Below are 17,592 nucleotides of genomic sequence, written 5' to 3'. Positions count from 1 at the left end.
GGGGGCTGGGAGGAAAGGGAGATGGGCAGGGGTGGGTGTAGGACCAGCAACGCCTCACGCAGGGCATGGCAGGAGAGGCTCAGGTTGGGGAGGCAGGAGTTCTGGAGAGGACTGGGGGTGGGGGGGAGGATTGGGGAGGACGGGGGATGGACGCTGGGGACAGGGGACACCTGAGGCAGGTAGCTGACATGCAGGGGAGTGGCCCAGGCTGATGGGGGTCCAGGAAGGGAGCTGGGGCAGGACCTTGGCCTTGGGTTGGACACTGGAACTCAAGAGCCCTCAGGGTCAGCCTCAGCTAGAGATGCTGTCATGTCTTGAGTTGCAACCATCTAGAAAACACTCCTGAGGGAAGGATGAGACCCAAACATTTAATATTGATGAGCACCTCTGTACAATGAAGGTAAAGTGCTTGTTACAGAAATTATAAATAGTGAGAAAAAACACTTAGGAAAAAAGCAAGCCCCCGGGCAGCAAGCAGACAGGCGGGCAGGGCTGGGGTTGGTCAGAGCCCACCCAGGTCATCTGTGAGGAAGGCCAGGAGGAAGCGGCTGACATGCCTGTCGATGATGACGGGGGAGAAGCCCAGGACACGCCGGGTCCCTGGCAGCACCTTGGGGTCTGGAAGACAAGGGAGTCTTGAAACCCATGATGAAGGTGCCTTCTCTCAGCCTCAGGGTGTCGCCCCCCCACGTCATGCAGAGTGGGCCTGCCTGGCACGGGCTCCCCCCACACTGCCTCAACAAGCTCCATGTGACAGGAAGGGGATGGAGCTTGCAATCATCTAGAAAATCATTGCACCATGCTGGGCCACAAGCAGGGGCCTCAGCCAGGGGCCCTGTCCAGCCGGCAGGGCCATGCCCAGGGTCTGGAGAGGAGCAGCCGAGGCTGGGCCAGGCAGCACCCACCTGAAGGGCAGCAGTAGACGAGGAGTGCCAGCCCTGCGGCCAGGCCGAGGCAGGTCAGGAAGGCCATGGGTCCTGGGGAGAGATGCTCATGAGCAGGTCCCCAAGCCCTGGAGGGCAGGGAGGGTGCCAAGAGCCTGAAGGGACAGGCTCACACCCTGTGCTGGGGTCCACCGGACAGGGACACCTCCAGTGAACACCCTGGGTGGGGGGGGTGTCTGTCCAATGGGAAGCCAGGAATGGAAAAGCCCCCGAGGCAAAGATGGAGCCCTGGGTAGGAGGACAGAGAGGGGACATAGGAGGAGGTTACCCCTGTCACTGAGCTCACGGCTTGCGGTGCCCGAGTCTAGCTCTGTGCAATCTGAGTTCTCTGGAAACAAAATCACAGGGCACAGTTAGTCATGGGGGGCTGGAGGTTAAGGTGGTCATCTCCCGCCCTCGGGAAACCCAAGGGGCTGCCAAGGCCCCGCCCCCACCCCCAACCCTCAGGCTGTGTGGACACTAAGCCCTCCAGGCTGTGCTTGAGACAGTCAATGCCAGGGAGGGGTCTACATGGGTCTGGATCTTCTTCCATCCACTTCACGGGACTCTAAGGACCACAGGGCAGGGGCCATTGTTCCCTGGCAACCACAGGATACCAAACACAGTGCCCAAATACCTGCCTGTCTAAAGGTGGATGATGCTGACATGAGGGCAGGGCACTCCTTCTTCCCAGGCCTCCCTGGGGATCCCTAGGCAGCCAGCTGCCCAACAACCCTGAGGGCACCCTGGAAGGTGCCCATAACTCCAAGCATAGCTGTGTGGCCCTGACAGCTGGGGTGATGTGGGGGAGCTCAGGGACCAGTCCTGCTAGTCCGACCTCAGGGCCAGGAATGCCAGCCCCACGTCCAGCTGAGTGGGCTGAGGTGAGCCACCTCTTCCGTCATGGCCTGATTGAGGGGCAGTGTCCATTCCTCCTGGGGACCTGGGTGCAGAGGCCTCAGGACTGAGCTGCCATCTCCACCTGTGCCTCCCTTGTACCCATCCTGGCAGCTCAGAGCCTCCCTCAGGGCTCACAAGCCTTCTGATTCCATAGGGGGACCCTCTAAACCAAAACACACCACCCATCTGTGCCAGAGGCTGTGCCACAGAAACACCCATTGGAATTTTCCTGTGGCACGGCGGGTTGGGGATCTGACTTTGTCACTGCAGTGGCCTGGGTTGCTGCTGTGGTTCAGGTTCCATTCCTGGCCCAGGAACCTTCATATGCCACAGGTACAGCCAAAAAAAGAGAAAAAGTCCTAAGCACACTGTAGAGATCTATGTGGGTGAAGGGACACAGCCTCAGAATCCGCCATGGGGTCAGTTCACTCAAGGCTGGGAAGGCCTACAGCCATGAGCTATTTCTGATCACAAGTGTAGGGATCCCCAGGTTACAGAGGGAAGGGCAGAGCTACATGCCCAAGATGCTACATTTTGTGGAGAAAGTGGCACAAGGAAAAGGGAGACAGGGACAAAGAGATAGACACAGAGAAACAGAGAGAGGGAGATGGAGAGACAGATGTCTGCATTGTCTGAAACACTATCTCTGCTTTCTCTGGGGGCCACACAAGATACAGTGAGAGGGCAGTCTCTGGTGAAGGGCTGAGCAGGAAAGGCGGAGGCTTGGGGACCGGGACAGACACTTACGCAGGGTGTGCCGGCTGGGCAAGCCGCTGTGCAGGGGCTGGGCATGGATGTACAGGGCCCGGTAGAACTCCTGGCAGTCCCGCTCACCACTCCGCTGCAGGTGGCCCAAGAGGTCGCAGAGACGCACTCGCAGAGATACCTTGGGATTCCGGAACTGGTTGTGGAAGAGGCACAAGAGGTCAGACTGGTGGACTCCAGCTCAGTCCCCAGCCCCAACGTCCTGATCAGCTGGGTTCCTGGAACACCCACAGGGAGGCAGCAGCTGCTCCTACAGCCTCATCCACTCCCATGTGACATCCACGACTGTGCTACACGGCCACCTGCCCTTCAGGCTGGGACAGCTCAACAAGGAAGAGGACAATGGCATCATCCAGGTGTGGGAACTTCGTGGCTTGCTGACCTGGTTTTCCCATTTCCCAAGGGAATAATAAACCCACACAGTAGCGTCACTACAGGAAATCCCTGAGGTTATGACACAGTGCTAACTTCCAGTAGTTTACGGTCTTCAGGAGTGTTATTCAGGTTTCACAAAACAAGAGTTCCTGTTGTGGCACAGCAGAAATGAATCTGACTAGGCCCCATGAGGTTGTGGGTTTGATCCCTGGCCTTGCTCAGTGGGTTAAGGATCCAGCGTTGCCGTGAGCTGTGGTGGAGGTTGCATAGGAAGCTTGGATCTGGCGTTGCTGTGGCTGTGGTGTAGGCAGGCGGCTACGGCTCCAACTGGACCCCTAGCCTGGGATCTTCTATATACTGTAAGTGTGGCCCTAAAAAGAAAAAATAAATAAATAAAGATATATATAAATAAAAAATAAAAAACAAATCGAGGGTTAAGGAGAAAAAAAATTGGCTTTCTGATGTAGTTGACAGAAAAATATGTGGTTCTCAAGGTCAGTGGACAGAATACTTGGCCTCCAGGACCTGGAGGCTATGGCTTGGTGCCGCCACCTGGTGGCAGTGTACCATTGTACATGGAATCAGAGTTAAACCACAAAAATACAGAAACTGCAAAACAAAGCAAGTGTGTAGCAGGAACCAGGCGTATCGATGATGAAAGGCACAGCAGGGGTTTGTGTGCAGAGTTTCCTTTTCTTCATAAACATCTGAAGCTTTTCTATTTTTTTTTCCCACAATGAACACGTATCAAACTTTTAATTAAAGGATAAATTTGAGCCCCTACTTTTTAACTCACTGTACCACTTTTATAACTTAAGAAGCATCTGGGCCAGTAGCGAGGTCCATGTGGATTCTGGTTCTGCTGAGGATCAATGTCACCTGTCTCAGGAGAGGTCCCAGTCCTCCAGATAGCCCTGAATGTGACGCTATTACCCTGCACCAAGGCAGGAAGAAGCTCCAGCTCCAGGAGGAGAAAGGCTCACCAAGTCACCCAGCTGGGAGGTGAGTCCTGTACCCCAAAGCCCCAGCTGATCTGTGGCATCTACCCACAAGGGAGCCAGAGAAGTGGGTGGGGTAGGCAAGGTGCATCCACTCTCACCCAGCCGAAGCAGATGGGCCAGATTACACCCAAAACTTCTGACCTTTTGGAAGATGCACGGTGAAGAGCCTTATGGCCTGGGTAGGGCCTGTCTGGTACCCCTCTTCCCCTTCCACCCCAATCTTCCCTTACTCCCTCTCCCAGGTTTGTCCCAGGCTGTGGCATGTTGTCACATGTCTCCCGTGATCTCCCAGCATTTCTGGAAGGGACCAGCAGGCCTGATGACATATAGAGAGACTAAGGCTCAAAGAGCTGATGTTATGGGCTTAAGGTCACCAAGGAAACAGATTATCATCTCCAAGCTGTCCTGCCCCCATACTTCTCCCAGCCCAGAGAGGAAGGGATGGGAGAGCAGCCTCAGGCCCCTTGGCACCTTCTCTGCATCCTTGTTGCTGAGGATCTGGGGGTAGTAGCGGTTCAGCTGGAGGATAATCCTGTCCACCTGCTGCTCACTCAGGCGCCCGAGGCCTGTGAGGAAAGGCGTGTCCTGGACCAGGCGGTCACAATAGGTCTGCTCTGAAACAGAAGCAGAGAACACAGAGGGCATGAGCCAGTGCAGCCCAAGGAGGGGGGTGGTAAGTCCCACAAACCATGACACAGCTGTGGCAAGATCCCAATGCCCACCGGGAGGTACACCAGCTCTGAGCACCTAGACAATCGCTGACAACCCAGCTCGTGCACGGCCCCGAGTTCCCGAATGTCCTGCCTAGATCCCTGCCAGAAAGTAGGTTGGGCAGGTGTGGTGAGAAAGGTACAGAGTGCTCAAAAACAGAGCTGAGCCTCTGGCTCCTCCCTTTTATGTCTGAGAGCTTATCACACACTCACTCACACACACACACACACACACACAAACTCAGAAGGGCAAAGAGTCTGCTGTCTGTGGAACCGCCCCCCTGCCCCAGTTCCCTCTGGAAATAGCCAGGCCTGAGAAAGGGCATGAGCAGCCTGGGGAAGGCCTGACCCCAAAGCTCCCATAGTCACTGTTGTCGTGGGGACAGCAGACACATAGACAGGAGCACAGGACTTGGGTTGGGGGCGGGGGGGGGGGGATCTGTGCTGGCATGGCCACCAGACACAGTGTATTGGTAAGGGCTTGAGAAGCTGCCACTAACAGTGGATTAGCAAGCCTGGGCCCAGGAGGCTGGGGCATGTTTTTCCCTTGTCTTTTCTTTCTGAATCACCATTAAAGCATCACTGTTGCACTACCTTTCCCATTATGAATGTCCCTTGGAATGACAAGCTTTTAAAGGCAAGGGGTGGGAGAGGCTGGTGGGCAGTTGGCAAAGGAGCTCTGAGGAAGGGTGCCAGGTCCCTGCAGTGCCAGCTGCCTGAGCAAGTGTACCACCTACCTACCTGTGGCAGCTTGTCCTGATTCCTAGTGGACCCAGGGCATGGGGGGCAGGCAGAGCTGTACAGGAGGAGAGCTTGTGTATGTGATTGAAGTTATATTCAAATCAGATAGCAGTAACTTTAGAATGTTATGTATAATCCTAATGGTAACTGGAAAGAATGTCTACAGAATACACACAAAAGGAAATAAAAATGTGTACTACATAATGTATTATAGGAAATCAACACAAAAGGCGGCAATAATGGAAGAAATGAAGGACGAAAAGCTACAAGACATATAGAAAACAAATAGCAAAAAGGCAGAAACAAGTTATCCTTTATCAGTAATTCCTTTATATGTAAATGGATTAAACTCTCTATTCAAAAGACACAGATTGGAGGCATTCTCTCATCGTGCAATGCGTTAAGGATCTGGCATTGTCACTGCAGTGGTTTGTGTCACTGCTGTGGCACAGGTTTGATCCCTGGCCCAGGAACTTTTGCATGCCATGGGTATGGCCCAAAAAAATTTTTTTTAAAAAGATATAGGAGTTCCCATCGTGGCTCAGCGGTCAACAAACCTGACTAGTATCCATGAGGACATGGGTTCGATCCCTGGCCTCACTCAGTGGGTTAAGGATCTGGCACCACTATGAGCTGTGGTGTAGGTCACAGACATGGCTTGGATCTCATATTACTGTGGCTGTGGTGTAGGCTGGCGGCTACAGCTCTGATTGGACCCCTAGCCTTGGAACCTCCATATGCCACAGGTGCGGCCCTAAAAAAGACCAAATAAATAAATAAATATAAAAGAGAAACAATCTTTTTCCTCTTAAGATTTAAAAAACAAATGATTCAACTATATGCTGTTTTCAAAGGACTCACTTTATATAATATGAGAAATAGACTTTAAGTCAAAAGCTGTTATGAGACAAAGAAGTACATTATATACTAAAACTGGATCAAATCACCAAGAAGTTATAACATACAGGCATCAAGTATAAGAGCCCTCAAGCATATGAAACAAACATTGGCAGAACTGAAGAGAGAAATAGAAAGCTTTATGATAATAGCTAGAGACTTCGTTGACCATTTTCAGGAACAGAAGATCAATTAAAAAATAGAGGATATGACCAGCCCCATATACTTAATGATACCTAACAGACAGACACAACACTCTACCCAACAACAGCAGAATATACATTCTTCTCAAGTGCATGGGGAAGACTATCCAAAATTGACCACAAAACACTTTTGGCCACAAACTATGTCAATTTATTTAAAAAGACTGAAGTCATAAAAGGATCTTTTCTGATCACATGGAATAAAGCTAGAAGTCAATAACAGTATGAAAACTGGAAAATTCACAATTATGTGGAAATTAAGCAAGGCATCAAAGAAGAAATCATAAGGGAAATCAGAAAATACGTTGAGAAAAATGAAAATAAAAATACAACATGAGTTCCCACTACGGTACAGTGGGTTAGGAACACAACTGCAGGGGTTGCTGCAGAGGCACAGGTTTGATTCCTGGCCTGGCACAGTGGCTTAAAGGATGCTTCATTGCCATAGCTGTGGCATAGGTCATAGCTGTGGCTCAGATTCAATCTCTGGCTTGGGAACTCCCATATGCTATGGGGGCAGCCATTAAAAAAAAATACATCATACCAAAACTTAAGGGCTGGAGTGAAAGCGGTACTGAGAGGGAAATTTATAGCTGTAACTGCACACATAAAAAACAGAATAAAGATCTCAAATCAATAACCTAATGTTATTACCTTGGCGTTCCCGTCGTGGCTCAGTGGTTAACAAACTCAACTCATATCCATGAGGACATGAGTTCAATCCCTGGCCTTGCTCAGTGGGTTAAGGATCTGGCATTGTTGTGAGCTGTGGTCGCAGATGAGGCTCAGATCCTGCGTTGCTGTGGCTGTGGTGAAGGCCAGCAGCTGTAGCTCCAATTAGACCCCTAGCGTGGGAACCTCTATATGCTGCGGTGCAACCCTAAAAAGATTAAAAAAAAAAAAACCACCAAAACACTAATGTTATACCTTAAAGAACTAGAAAAGGAAGGGCAAACTAAACCCAAAGCTCAGAGAAGGAAGGAAATGATAAAGATTACATCAAAGATAAATAAAATGGAAAAACAATAGAAAAATAGAAAAACAAAACCAAATGTTGGTTCTTCGGAAAGATCAACAAACTTAACCTGTAGCTTGACTGATAAAGAGAAATGATTCAAATTACTAATATCTCAAGTAGTATGACGAATTTTATAGAAATAAAAAGGATTATAGGAGTTTCTGTTGTGGCTCAGTGGTAACGAACCTGACTAGTATCCATGAGGACATGGGTTCAATCCCTGACCTTACTCAGCTGTGAGCTGTAGTGCAGGTCACAGAGGTGGCTTGGATTCTGCATTTCTGTGGCTGCAGCTCTGATGTGACCCCTAGCCCTGGGAATTTCCACATGCCACAAAAAAAAAAAAAAAAAAGAAAGAAAGAGAAATAAATAAAAAGGATTATAAAAGAATACTGTGAAATTTGTATACCAAACACTTGGACAACCTAGATGACACAGACAAATTCCTAACAATATACAATCTACCTAAACTGAATCATAGAGAAATAGAAAATCTGAATGGACCTAAAAATAGTAAGGAGATAACAAAAACTGTCCCACAAATAAAAGCCCAGAACCAGGTGGCTTCACTGGTGAATGCTACCCAACATTTAAAGACTAATACCAACCGTGAAACTCTAAAAACAAGAGTTACCATATGATCCTGCAATCCCACCCCTGAGCATATATCCATAGAGAACTCTAATTTGAAAAGATAAATGTACCCCAATGTTCACAGCATCACTATTTACAGCAGCTCTATTTATAACAGTTAAGACATGGAAGCAACCTAAAAGTCCACTGACAGATGAATGGATAAAGAAGACATGGTAGGGAGTTTCCTTTGTGGCTCAGTGGTTAATGAACCCAACTAGGATCCATGAGGATGTGGGTTAAATCCCTGGCCTCACTCAGTGGCTTAAAGATCTGTTGTTGCTGTGAGCCATGGTGTAGGTTGCAGACGTGGCTCAGATCCCACGTTGCTATGGCTGTGGTGTAGGCTGGCAGCTGTAGCTCCTATTCGACCCCTTGCCTTGGAACTTCCATGTGCTGCAGGTACAGCCCTAGAAAGCCAAAAAAAAAAAAAAAGACATGGTATATATACACAATGGAATATTACTCAGCCATAAAAAAGAACGAAATAATGCCATTTGCAACAAAATGGATGGACCTAGAGATGACTGTATTAAGCAAAGCAAGTCAGATAAAGACAAATATCATATGATATTACTTATAAGTGGAATCTAAAAAAATGACACAAATGAACTTATTTACAAAACAGAAATAAACTCACAGACATAGAAAACAAACTTATGGTTACCAAGGGGGATAGCAGGGGTGAGAGGGGAGATAAATTAGGAGTTTGGGATTAACAGATACACATTAGTGTATATAAAACAGGTAAACGACAAGGATCCACTGCATAGCACAGAGAACTACACTCAATATCTTATAATAACCTATAATGGAAAAAATCTGAAAAAGAATATGTATATACACACATATAAAAATATATATATACACAAATAATATATATATATTATATATATATATAAAACTGAATCACTTTGCTGTACACTTGAAACTAAGACACACTGTAAATTAACTATACTTTTTTTTTTTTCTTCCTGCTTTGCTTTTTAGGGCTGCACCCACGGCATATGGAGTTTCCCAGGCTAGGGGTCAAATTGGAGCTACAGATGCTGGTTTACACCACAGCCACAGCAACGCCAGATCTGAGCCGCGTCTGTGACCTATACCACAGCTCAGGGCGATGCCGGATCCTTAACCCATTGAGTGAGGCCAGGGATTGAACCTGCAACCTCATGAAATTAACTATACTTCAATTAAAAAAAAAAACACTTAAGTTCTCTTGTGGCATAGCAAGTTAAGGATCCAGCATTGCCACTGCAGTGGCTTGGGTCACTGCTTGGCATGGGTTCAACCCCTGGCCCAGGAGCTTCCATATGCCTGGGCACAGCCAAAAAATAATAACAGTGATAATAAATAATTTTAAAAACTTTTTAAAAAGAGTAACATATTTAGAAATAAATTTAACCAAGGAGTTGGAAGACTTAATCTAAAAATCACTGCCAAAAGAAATTTTTTTTTTTTTTTGGTCTTTTTTGCCATTTCTTGAGCTGCTCCCGCAGCATATGGAGGTTCCCAGGCTAGGAGTTGAATCGGAGCTGCAGCCACCGGCCTATGCTAGAGCCACAGCAATGAGGAATCCGAGCCGTGTCTACAACCTACACCAACGCTGGATCCTTAACCCACTGAGCAAGGCCAGGGATCGAACCCGCAACCGCATGGTTCCTAGCAGAATTCGTTAACCACTGAGCCATGACGGGAACTCCAAGAAATTTTAAAAGACACAAATAAATGGAAAGACATCCCATGTTCATGGGTTGGAAGACTTAATACTTTGAAGATGACAATACTACCCAAAGTGATCTAGGAATTCAATGTAATCCCTATCCAAACTCAAATAAATGTTGTTTTTCATCCTAAAATCCTTATGTAAACTTAAGGGACTTTTATAGCCCAAATAATCATGAAAAAGAACAAAGGTAGATGAATTACACTTCCTGATTTCAAAACTTACTAAAAACTTACACAGGAATCAAAACTGTGGTGCTGACATAACGACAGACATCCAGACCGATATAATAGAGAGCCCATAAATTAACCTTATTTTGAGTGGGTTAAAAAAAAAAAAGAGTGAAGGAGTTTCCTGGTGGCCTAGTGGTTAAGGATTTGGCGTTGTCATTGCTGTGGCTTGGGATTGATCCCTGGCCCAGGAACTTCCACATGCCATGGTCACAGCAAAAAAAAAAAAAAAAAAAAGATTGAAAAGACAACCCACAGAATTAGAGAAAATATTTTCAAAGCACATATATGATTAAGCATTACCATATACATAGAATATATAAAGAACTCCTACAACTCAGTAACAAAAAAATATCATAAATAATCAATAAAAAATTAGCAAAAGACTTGAAAAGGCATTTCTCCAAAGAAGATGTACAAATGACTACTAAGCACATGAAAAGATGCCCAACATCACTAGTCACTAGGGAAATGCAAATCAAACTACAATGAGATCCCACTCTGTGCTCATTACAGTGAAACAAAAACGTGAAGAGAGAGGGAATATGAATGTGAGGATGAGGAGAAACTGGAATTCTCATGCATTACTGGTGGGCATGTAAAATGGTGCAGCCACTATGGGAAACAGTATGGCAGTTCCTCAAAAAGTTAAACATATACTTATCACATGACTCAGTAATTCCACTCCTGGGTATACACCCAAAAGAAATGAAAGGAGAGACTCAAACAGATACGTGCATATCAAGTTCAGAGTAGCATTATTCACAAAAGCCAAAAGGGAAAAACAACCCAAGTTTCCACAGACAGATGAACAGAAACAAAATGTGGTGTACAAACACACACGCACAATGTAATATTATACAAACGTAAAAGGAATGGAATTCTAATACATAGATTTGACAACATGTATGACCCTTGAAAACATTATGCTAAATGAAATGTCAGAACAAAAGCACAAACATTGTATGAATTACCTAGAATAGGCAAATTTCTCAAGACAGAAAGTAGAATAGTGACTATGAGGAACTGGGGGCAGGGGAGAAAAGGGAGTTATTGAATAATGGGCACAGAGTTTCTGTTTGGAATGATGAAAATGTTTTGGAAATGCATAGTGGTGACAGTTTCACAACACTGCGGATATATTTAATGCCACACTGAAATGCTTAAAATGGTAAATCTTAAGTTCTGTGTATTTTTTTTTTTCTTTTTTGGACGCACCTGTGGCATATGGCAGTCCCCTAGCCGGGGACTGAATGCAAGCCACAGCTGCAACCTATGCCACAGCTGTGGCAATGCCAGATCCTCAACCCACTGCGCCAGACGAAACTCCTATGTTCTGTATATTTTACCACACACATACATGAAAGGTGAATGGATAATTAAACTGTGCTTCAATTTAATAAGTTACAACAGAATGTAATTGAGTAATAAAAAGACCTATGAAGTCACAAAAAGACATGGAGGAAACATAAATGCGTGTGGTAAAGGTTAAAGAAGCCAATTTGAAAAGACTACATACTATATGATCTCAAGTATATAATATTCCAGAAAATGCAAAGCCATGGAGACAGTGAAAAGATCAGTGGTTGCCAAGGGTTAGGCAAGAGGGAAGATTATGTAGAGCACAGAAGACTTTCAGCCCAGAAGAAACTACTCTGTATGATACTGTAATGCTGGACACAGGACATCATGCATTTTTCAAAACTCATACAATATACAGTACAAGGAGTGAACCATTATGAAAACTATGGACTTCATTTGATAATAATGTATCAATATTGCTTCATCAAGTGCAACGAACATACCACACCAATGCCAAATATTAACAATAGAGGAAAAGGGGTGGGGGGGACTCTGTGCTATCTGCTCAATTTTTGGTAAATTAAAAATGCTCTAAACATTAAATCTATTACCTATAAAGAAATTCTATTTGGAAATTTCACTGTTTATCAATTCTTTCTTTTCTTCCTTCCTTCCTTTCTTTTTTGCTTTTTAAGACCGCACCTGCAGCACATGGAGGTGCCCAGGCTAGCGGTCGAATCAGAGCTGCAGCAGCCAGCCACAGCCACACCAGATTCAAGCCACATCTTCGACCTACACTGCAGCTTGTGGCAACACTGGATCCTTAACCCACTGAGCCACAACAGGAACTCCCCCACTGTTGTATTTTAAAGAAAAAAAATGGGAGTCACACAAAGCAGATGAATTCTTGGGTTGGGTGGGGTTCCCTGGGAAGGAGCATGAAGGAACTTTCTGGAATGACAGAAATGTCCTGTCTTGTTTAGGTCTGGGCTGGTTGTTCCAGGGGTGCATACATTTGTCAAAATTTACACAATTATTCACTAAAAATGAATGTATTTATAAGTAAATAATACCTCAATAAAGCTGAGTTTTTCAAAATAAGGTCATTGAGGGAGTTCCTGTTGTGGCTCAGTGGTAAAGAACCAAACTAGTATCCATGAGGATGTGGGTTCAACTCCTGGCCTCACTCAGTGGGTTAAGGATCTGCATTGCCACAAACTGTGGTGTAGGTCACAGATGCAGCTCAGATTTGGTATTGCTGTGGCTGTGCTGTAAGCCCTCAGCTGCAGCTCTGATTTGACCCCTAGCCTGTGAACTTCCACATGCCACGGGTGTGGCCCTAAAAAAACAAAAACAACAACAAAAATAGGGTCTGAGTTGAAACAAGTGGGGCCTCCTCCCTAATTTCTTCCAAAGGCCCAACTCAAGAGACCACTTGTCTTCCTCATCTCTCTCTCTCCTGATGCCACCGCCTAGTGCATGGTCTTTCCCCCCAAGAATATGAACGTCTAATTCTCCCAGTCTCTGAAAGTATACCTTGAAGATGGATTTGTCAGCAGCCCCAACATGGCGAGGAAGCCAGGGACAGGAATGTGGAAAGACCTGCTACCACCAGACAGCAGGACTCTCCTGGCCATCCGGCTTCAGCACCTGCAGCATCTCTGATTAAAAGGTTAAGAAGAAGAGTTCCCAATGTGGCTCAGCAGGTTAAGAACCTGACTAGGATCCATGAGGATGTGGGTTCAATCCCTGGCCTCTCTCAGTGGGTTAAGGATCCAGTATTGCTGCAAGCTGTGGTGTAGGTCACACATGGGGCATTGCTGTGGCTGTGGCTGTGATGTAAGTAAGCTGGGAACTTCCACAGGCTGCAGCTGTGGCCCTAAAAGAATTTTTAAAAATGAAAAAAATAATAATAAAAGGTTAAGAATATTGGCCACAGCTCATGGAGTGTGCCCCATGCTTGAGCATCCCATGGGCTCTGTACATACAGATAATCATCATTCTTCCATCAGCTCTGCAACATAAGCATGATTTCCACCCCCCTTTGCCAAAGGGGAAACCAAGGCCCGGGGGTGGGTAAGGTTCCTGTCTGAGATCTCAAGCTAAGAAGTGATGATCAAAGCCAGGACACAGGCACAATCCGGGCCAACTCCTAACATCCAGATTTTCTGCCTCTCTAATCAACCTACACAATTAGCTGCATCATGGCATCCCAGGCAAGGTATAAGGCTGTCTTGCCCATCACTGCCAGTGTGTGCACCTGTGCACAGGGCCAGCCCATAGTAAGCACTCACTAAAGAGTTTTGGAATGAATGGATTCTTAAGGTTCAAGGGCAAGGCCTGGCAGTGGCTGGCAGCCAGCACCTTGCAGTGATTCCTCCCATCATGCAGACTGCTAGCCAGGTGGAACCTCCATTGCCTCGAGCTGTGAGTCATTTGGTACAATGGTATAGCCTGGGGGCCAAAGCTCCAGGCTCTGCCGTGCCCTGTGCTTCCTGTGGTGGTTGTGAGCTGTGCACACAAACCACACCCAGGCAGCCACTCAGAGCCATGAGAAAGCACAGGAAAGAAAACCCCTTTGGTCCCAGACTGTTTTTACAGGACAAAGGAAGAGGAATGCTCTGGCACAAAACTCTCCAGACCTTCAGCAGCAACCTTTGCTAAGCCCTACCTCTCCCATCTTCCTGCCCAGCTGGCACCACAACCGTGGACCCCCAACCTGTTAACTCTGGCTGGCACCCGGGGCCCTGTGCTGTGGGAGCTGGGTCCACTAGCCCTCACTGTGCCTCCCAGGCCCCTGAGCCATCCCCTGCACAGCAGCCCCCAACCTCACCATACTGTTCAGGATCTCGTCTTTGAGAGAAGACTACCTGTCCCTGTGATTCCCACCTGGCTAATTCATGCTCACTGTCCTACTCCTGAGAGGCCTTCCTGAGTTCCCCTGGCCTCTGCCCCACCAAAGTCCAGATTTGGGGGCCTCAGCCTCCTTTCCTGAATTGAATATCCCAGAATCCCCTCCGGTCCCCATGCCCAAACTGGCCACAAGCAAGGAGTTGAGATGGCTCACTCCCCAGCATACCACAAGTCAGTGGCTGCTTCTGCAGCAACAGCAATTGCTGCAGTGACACTTGGCCAGTGCTGGTCCCACAAACTCACTCTGCAACCCATCACTGAGGCCCCAGAACAAACTTGGGGCAGGCCCCTGTCGGTGCATGGAGGCAGTGAACCAAGAACTTGGGGCCTGCAGCCTTGAAGACCTGCCCATTTAACCCTCTCTGGTCCCAGCTCCCCATCCTGAAAATAAATGGCTCTATGGGGAGGGGTCTCTAGAGGGCCAGGACACAGAGATGGCAGGGAGAAGTGGAACTGGTGGGTCCGGCTCTGCCACTGACTGCCCCAGTGATCCTGGGGCTTGGCACCTGCCCCGTCTGAGCCTTGGTTTCCTCAGCCACACAACAGAGATGCTATTCCACATTACCCCATATAGCAGTTCTGAACAGAAAGGCCCAGGTGCACAGGAGGTACAACAGACCCCTGAACAAGGTGAAGGTGGGGGCATAGACCCCTGAGCACGGAATATCCATACATAACTTTACAGTCAGCCCTGTGGATCCAAGATTCTATATCCTTGGATTCAACTAACCTCATATCACGTAGTAGTATAACATATTTATCAAAAAAAAAAAAAAGTCCACATACAAATGGATCCTCACAGTTGAAATTCCAGTTGTTCAAGGGTCAACTGTACTTAGAAACAGCAGCCACAGATAAAAAGGGTTCAGGGAGATGAGAACGGAGTGCATAACAGCTAGGGTCCCTTCTGGCTTTGGCTGGGACACTGATGTCCTGGAAATCACCAGGTTCCTGCCCAAGAAATCCTATTTGTGTGCAGGACTCGGGCTGGGTCTCCAGTGAGTGTTGGGGAGAGATCAGGGACTTCTGGGAACTCCCTGACCCCCTGGGCTACCCCTAGGTGACTTCTGCCTCATGAAGCAGAAGAGTGGGGCCCTTGAAATGAAGTATCGCTTCTGGGAGCCACCACATTCCCTGACCACACTGTCATGGGCTCTGTCACCAGCCTGTCATTTTCATGGAGCTTCTCCTACAGGAGAAGTTCTACAGAAAAGGGCCACCCTGTTCAGTTAGGGTCAGGAAGGCAGTGGGCAGGTCCAGAGAGGTCCTGGGTGGGGTAAGGTGGATGGAGGGTAGGGGTGGGGGGTGTAGGTTGCTGGGCTGGAGACCCTGTCCTGGAAAAAGATGCTGGAGGGCCTTAAACAATCCAGTATGGGGCGCAAAGCGTGTGCACAATTCTCCTGGGCCTGTCCCCACTGGGCAAGGGGTGCAGAAAGGGAGGTACCAGAGACTCCCCTGACTACCAACCACTGCCCAGGAATGAACCACCTGACGGCATTCTCAGTCTATTACCTCCTGATAGGAGCACATAGTAGAACCCAGAACCTAAGAGTATTCCTCGCACACCTTTGACTTTAACCTCCCACTGTCAGGCCACATCCCCAGCCCAGAATCTCCTGACCCACAGACATGCACTGATCCCTGCCTTCCCGACACCACCCAAGACCTGGCCCCCACTCACTAGAACCTTCCACGGCATGCCCTGGCCTCACCCCTCAGAACCATCCCAGGCCCAGCCTCTGTCGCCCAGAACCCTCCAGAGCCTGGCCTGGCCTCGTACCCCAAGAAACTGGCCCCGGGCTGCACGCCGCTTTGCCGCGGTCCCGCCATCACGGGCAAGGTCACTCCCGTCGCAGCGAGGGGCCTCCCCTGGGGTGGTATCGGGACACCGGACCCTATGGGCCACCGTGGCCGCGCGCCTGTCCCTGTAAGGCACGACCCCGGACAGCTCTCACCTGTCATGGCGGCGGCACAGCGTGTACCCAGCCGGCCCGTGCCCCTGCCGCCGTCTGTCTGTCTGGTTGTCCGGTCCGCTGCCCGTCAGCCCCGGTGACCGCCGCCCGCCCTGGCCCGCTCTTTCCCGGCGGGCCCCGCCCCCAGCATCATCGCGACTAAGTCCTAACCCTGCCCCTCACTTAGCCCGCCCCCTCCCGTTAGGCCCCGCCCACGGCGTCGGCGCCGTCGCCTCCAGGGCTCTAAACGCCGCATCTCCCTCCATCCTGGTTTCCTAGCGCGTGGGCACGGACGCCGCTAGGAGCCCTTAGCCCCGCCCCGCACTGAGCCCGCCCCTCCCACTAGGCCCCGCCCACGGCGTCGGTGGCGTCGCCTCAAGGGCTCTAAACTCCGTACTTCCCCCGCAGCCCCGCTTCCTAACGCGTGGTAATGGACGCCGCTAGGAGCCCTCGGCCCCGCCCCTCACCGAGCCGGCCCTTCCGGGCGCCCCTGACTTGGCTCTGTCACCGCTGGCGCTCTAAACACCACCCACACTGAGCCCACCCCCGCTGGCGCCACTACGCCTCTGCCACAGTCCTGAATCCCGCCCCTCTCTGAGCCCAGGAAGCCTTGGGCCTCATTCTTGCCGGGAAGAGATGCCCTCAGCTCCGCCCCTCACAGAGTTCCTCCCGCACCCCGCCTTTTCCCACGTGGTCCCTCCCCCAGTCTAGCCCCGCCCCTTTCGGCGCAGGTCCTTTGCCGCTGCATCCTGAGCCCCGGCCCCTCGGCCCCACTTCTGGGGCAACCTCGCGGGTCTCCTCCTCGCTCCTCCCCGACCCCCCACCTTGGACCCGCTCTTGTTCCACCCTGTCTTGGTCTAGGGCGGGGTGGGGGTAACCAAGCTCCGGACCCCGCTAAGCGTTTCTGGACACGGTCTGCCATGCCATTGCCGCCACTCCTGGAATGAGGAAACTGGAGAATGGGTGCATTTGTCGGCTGGAAACCCCAAAATTCTTGGGCCGAGTCGTAGGAGGTCACCACACGGGAACCGTCCCTTCCTCAAACGCTGGGAGTGAACCTTGCCTGGCTTAACCGAGAGCCCAGCCCCGTTCTACCCCAGGCTACCTCAGACCTTGAGACAACGGGGTAGGAGGTCCGGGTAGCCTGACTTGGCAGTGCGTTAGTGCAAGTCCAGGTCTGCTCTAGGTCCCCAGGCCCTTCCTCTGCAAGCCGCGCACAGGCCACTTAGGGGCCTCCCGGACGGGGCCTGTTGTCCACTGGGGGAATGGCCTGACCCCCACCTCCATTATTTTGCATCTTTCA

At 49.3% G+C, this 17,592-nt stretch overlaps 1 protein-coding gene across 3 annotated transcripts; it reads right to left on the bottom strand.

The window, feature by feature from the left end:
* Positions 1 to 348: 348 nt before the first annotated feature.
* Positions 349 to 16,518, bottom strand: CARD19 (caspase recruitment domain family member 19). Of its 3 annotated transcripts, XM_047779316.1 has the most exons (6): positions 16,293 to 16,518; positions 4,436 to 4,578; positions 2,571 to 2,724; positions 1,213 to 1,272; positions 906 to 977; positions 349 to 618 (listed from the first exon to the last, which is right to left on the bottom strand). In XM_047779316.1, exons 1-6 carry the CDS (start codon positions 16,297 to 16,299, stop codon positions 503 to 505), a joined length of 552 nt encoding a protein of 183 aa, XP_047635272.1. In that variant the 5' UTR covers positions 16,300 to 16,518; the 3' UTR covers positions 349 to 502. The 3 variants fall into 3 exon arrangements, with proteins under 3 accessions (XP_047635272.1, XP_047635273.1, XP_047635271.1); XM_047779317.1 differs by lacking the exon at positions 1,213 to 1,272 and having other exon boundaries at positions 16,293 to 16,447; XM_047779315.1 differs by lacking the exon at positions 349 to 618 and having other exon boundaries at positions 839 to 1,272; positions 16,293 to 16,448.
* Positions 16,519 to 17,592: the final 1,074 nt, after the last annotated feature.

The sequence above is a fragment of the Phacochoerus africanus genome, chromosome 5, assembly GCF_016906955.1.
Source record: "Phacochoerus africanus isolate WHEZ1 chromosome 5, ROS_Pafr_v1, whole genome shotgun sequence".
Lineage (NCBI taxonomy): Eukaryota > Metazoa > Chordata > Mammalia > Artiodactyla > Suidae > Phacochoerus > Phacochoerus africanus.
The sequence above is the reverse complement of the archived record's forward strand: the minus strand, read 5'-3'. Positions and strand labels throughout refer to the sequence as shown.

Excerpts from the sequence above, each read along its gene's own strand:
- CARD19 (XM_047779315.1), bottom strand. Across the intron at positions 2,725-4,435 it reads GCAACAAGGATGCAGAGAAG|TTCCGGAATCCCAAGGTATC; the intron begins GTGCCAAGGGGC and ends TTCCACAACCAG. Across the intron at positions 1,273-2,570 it reads GCCCAGCCGGCACACCCTGC|AGAACTCAGATTGCACAGAG; the intron begins GTAAGTGTCTGT and ends TTTTGTTTCCAG.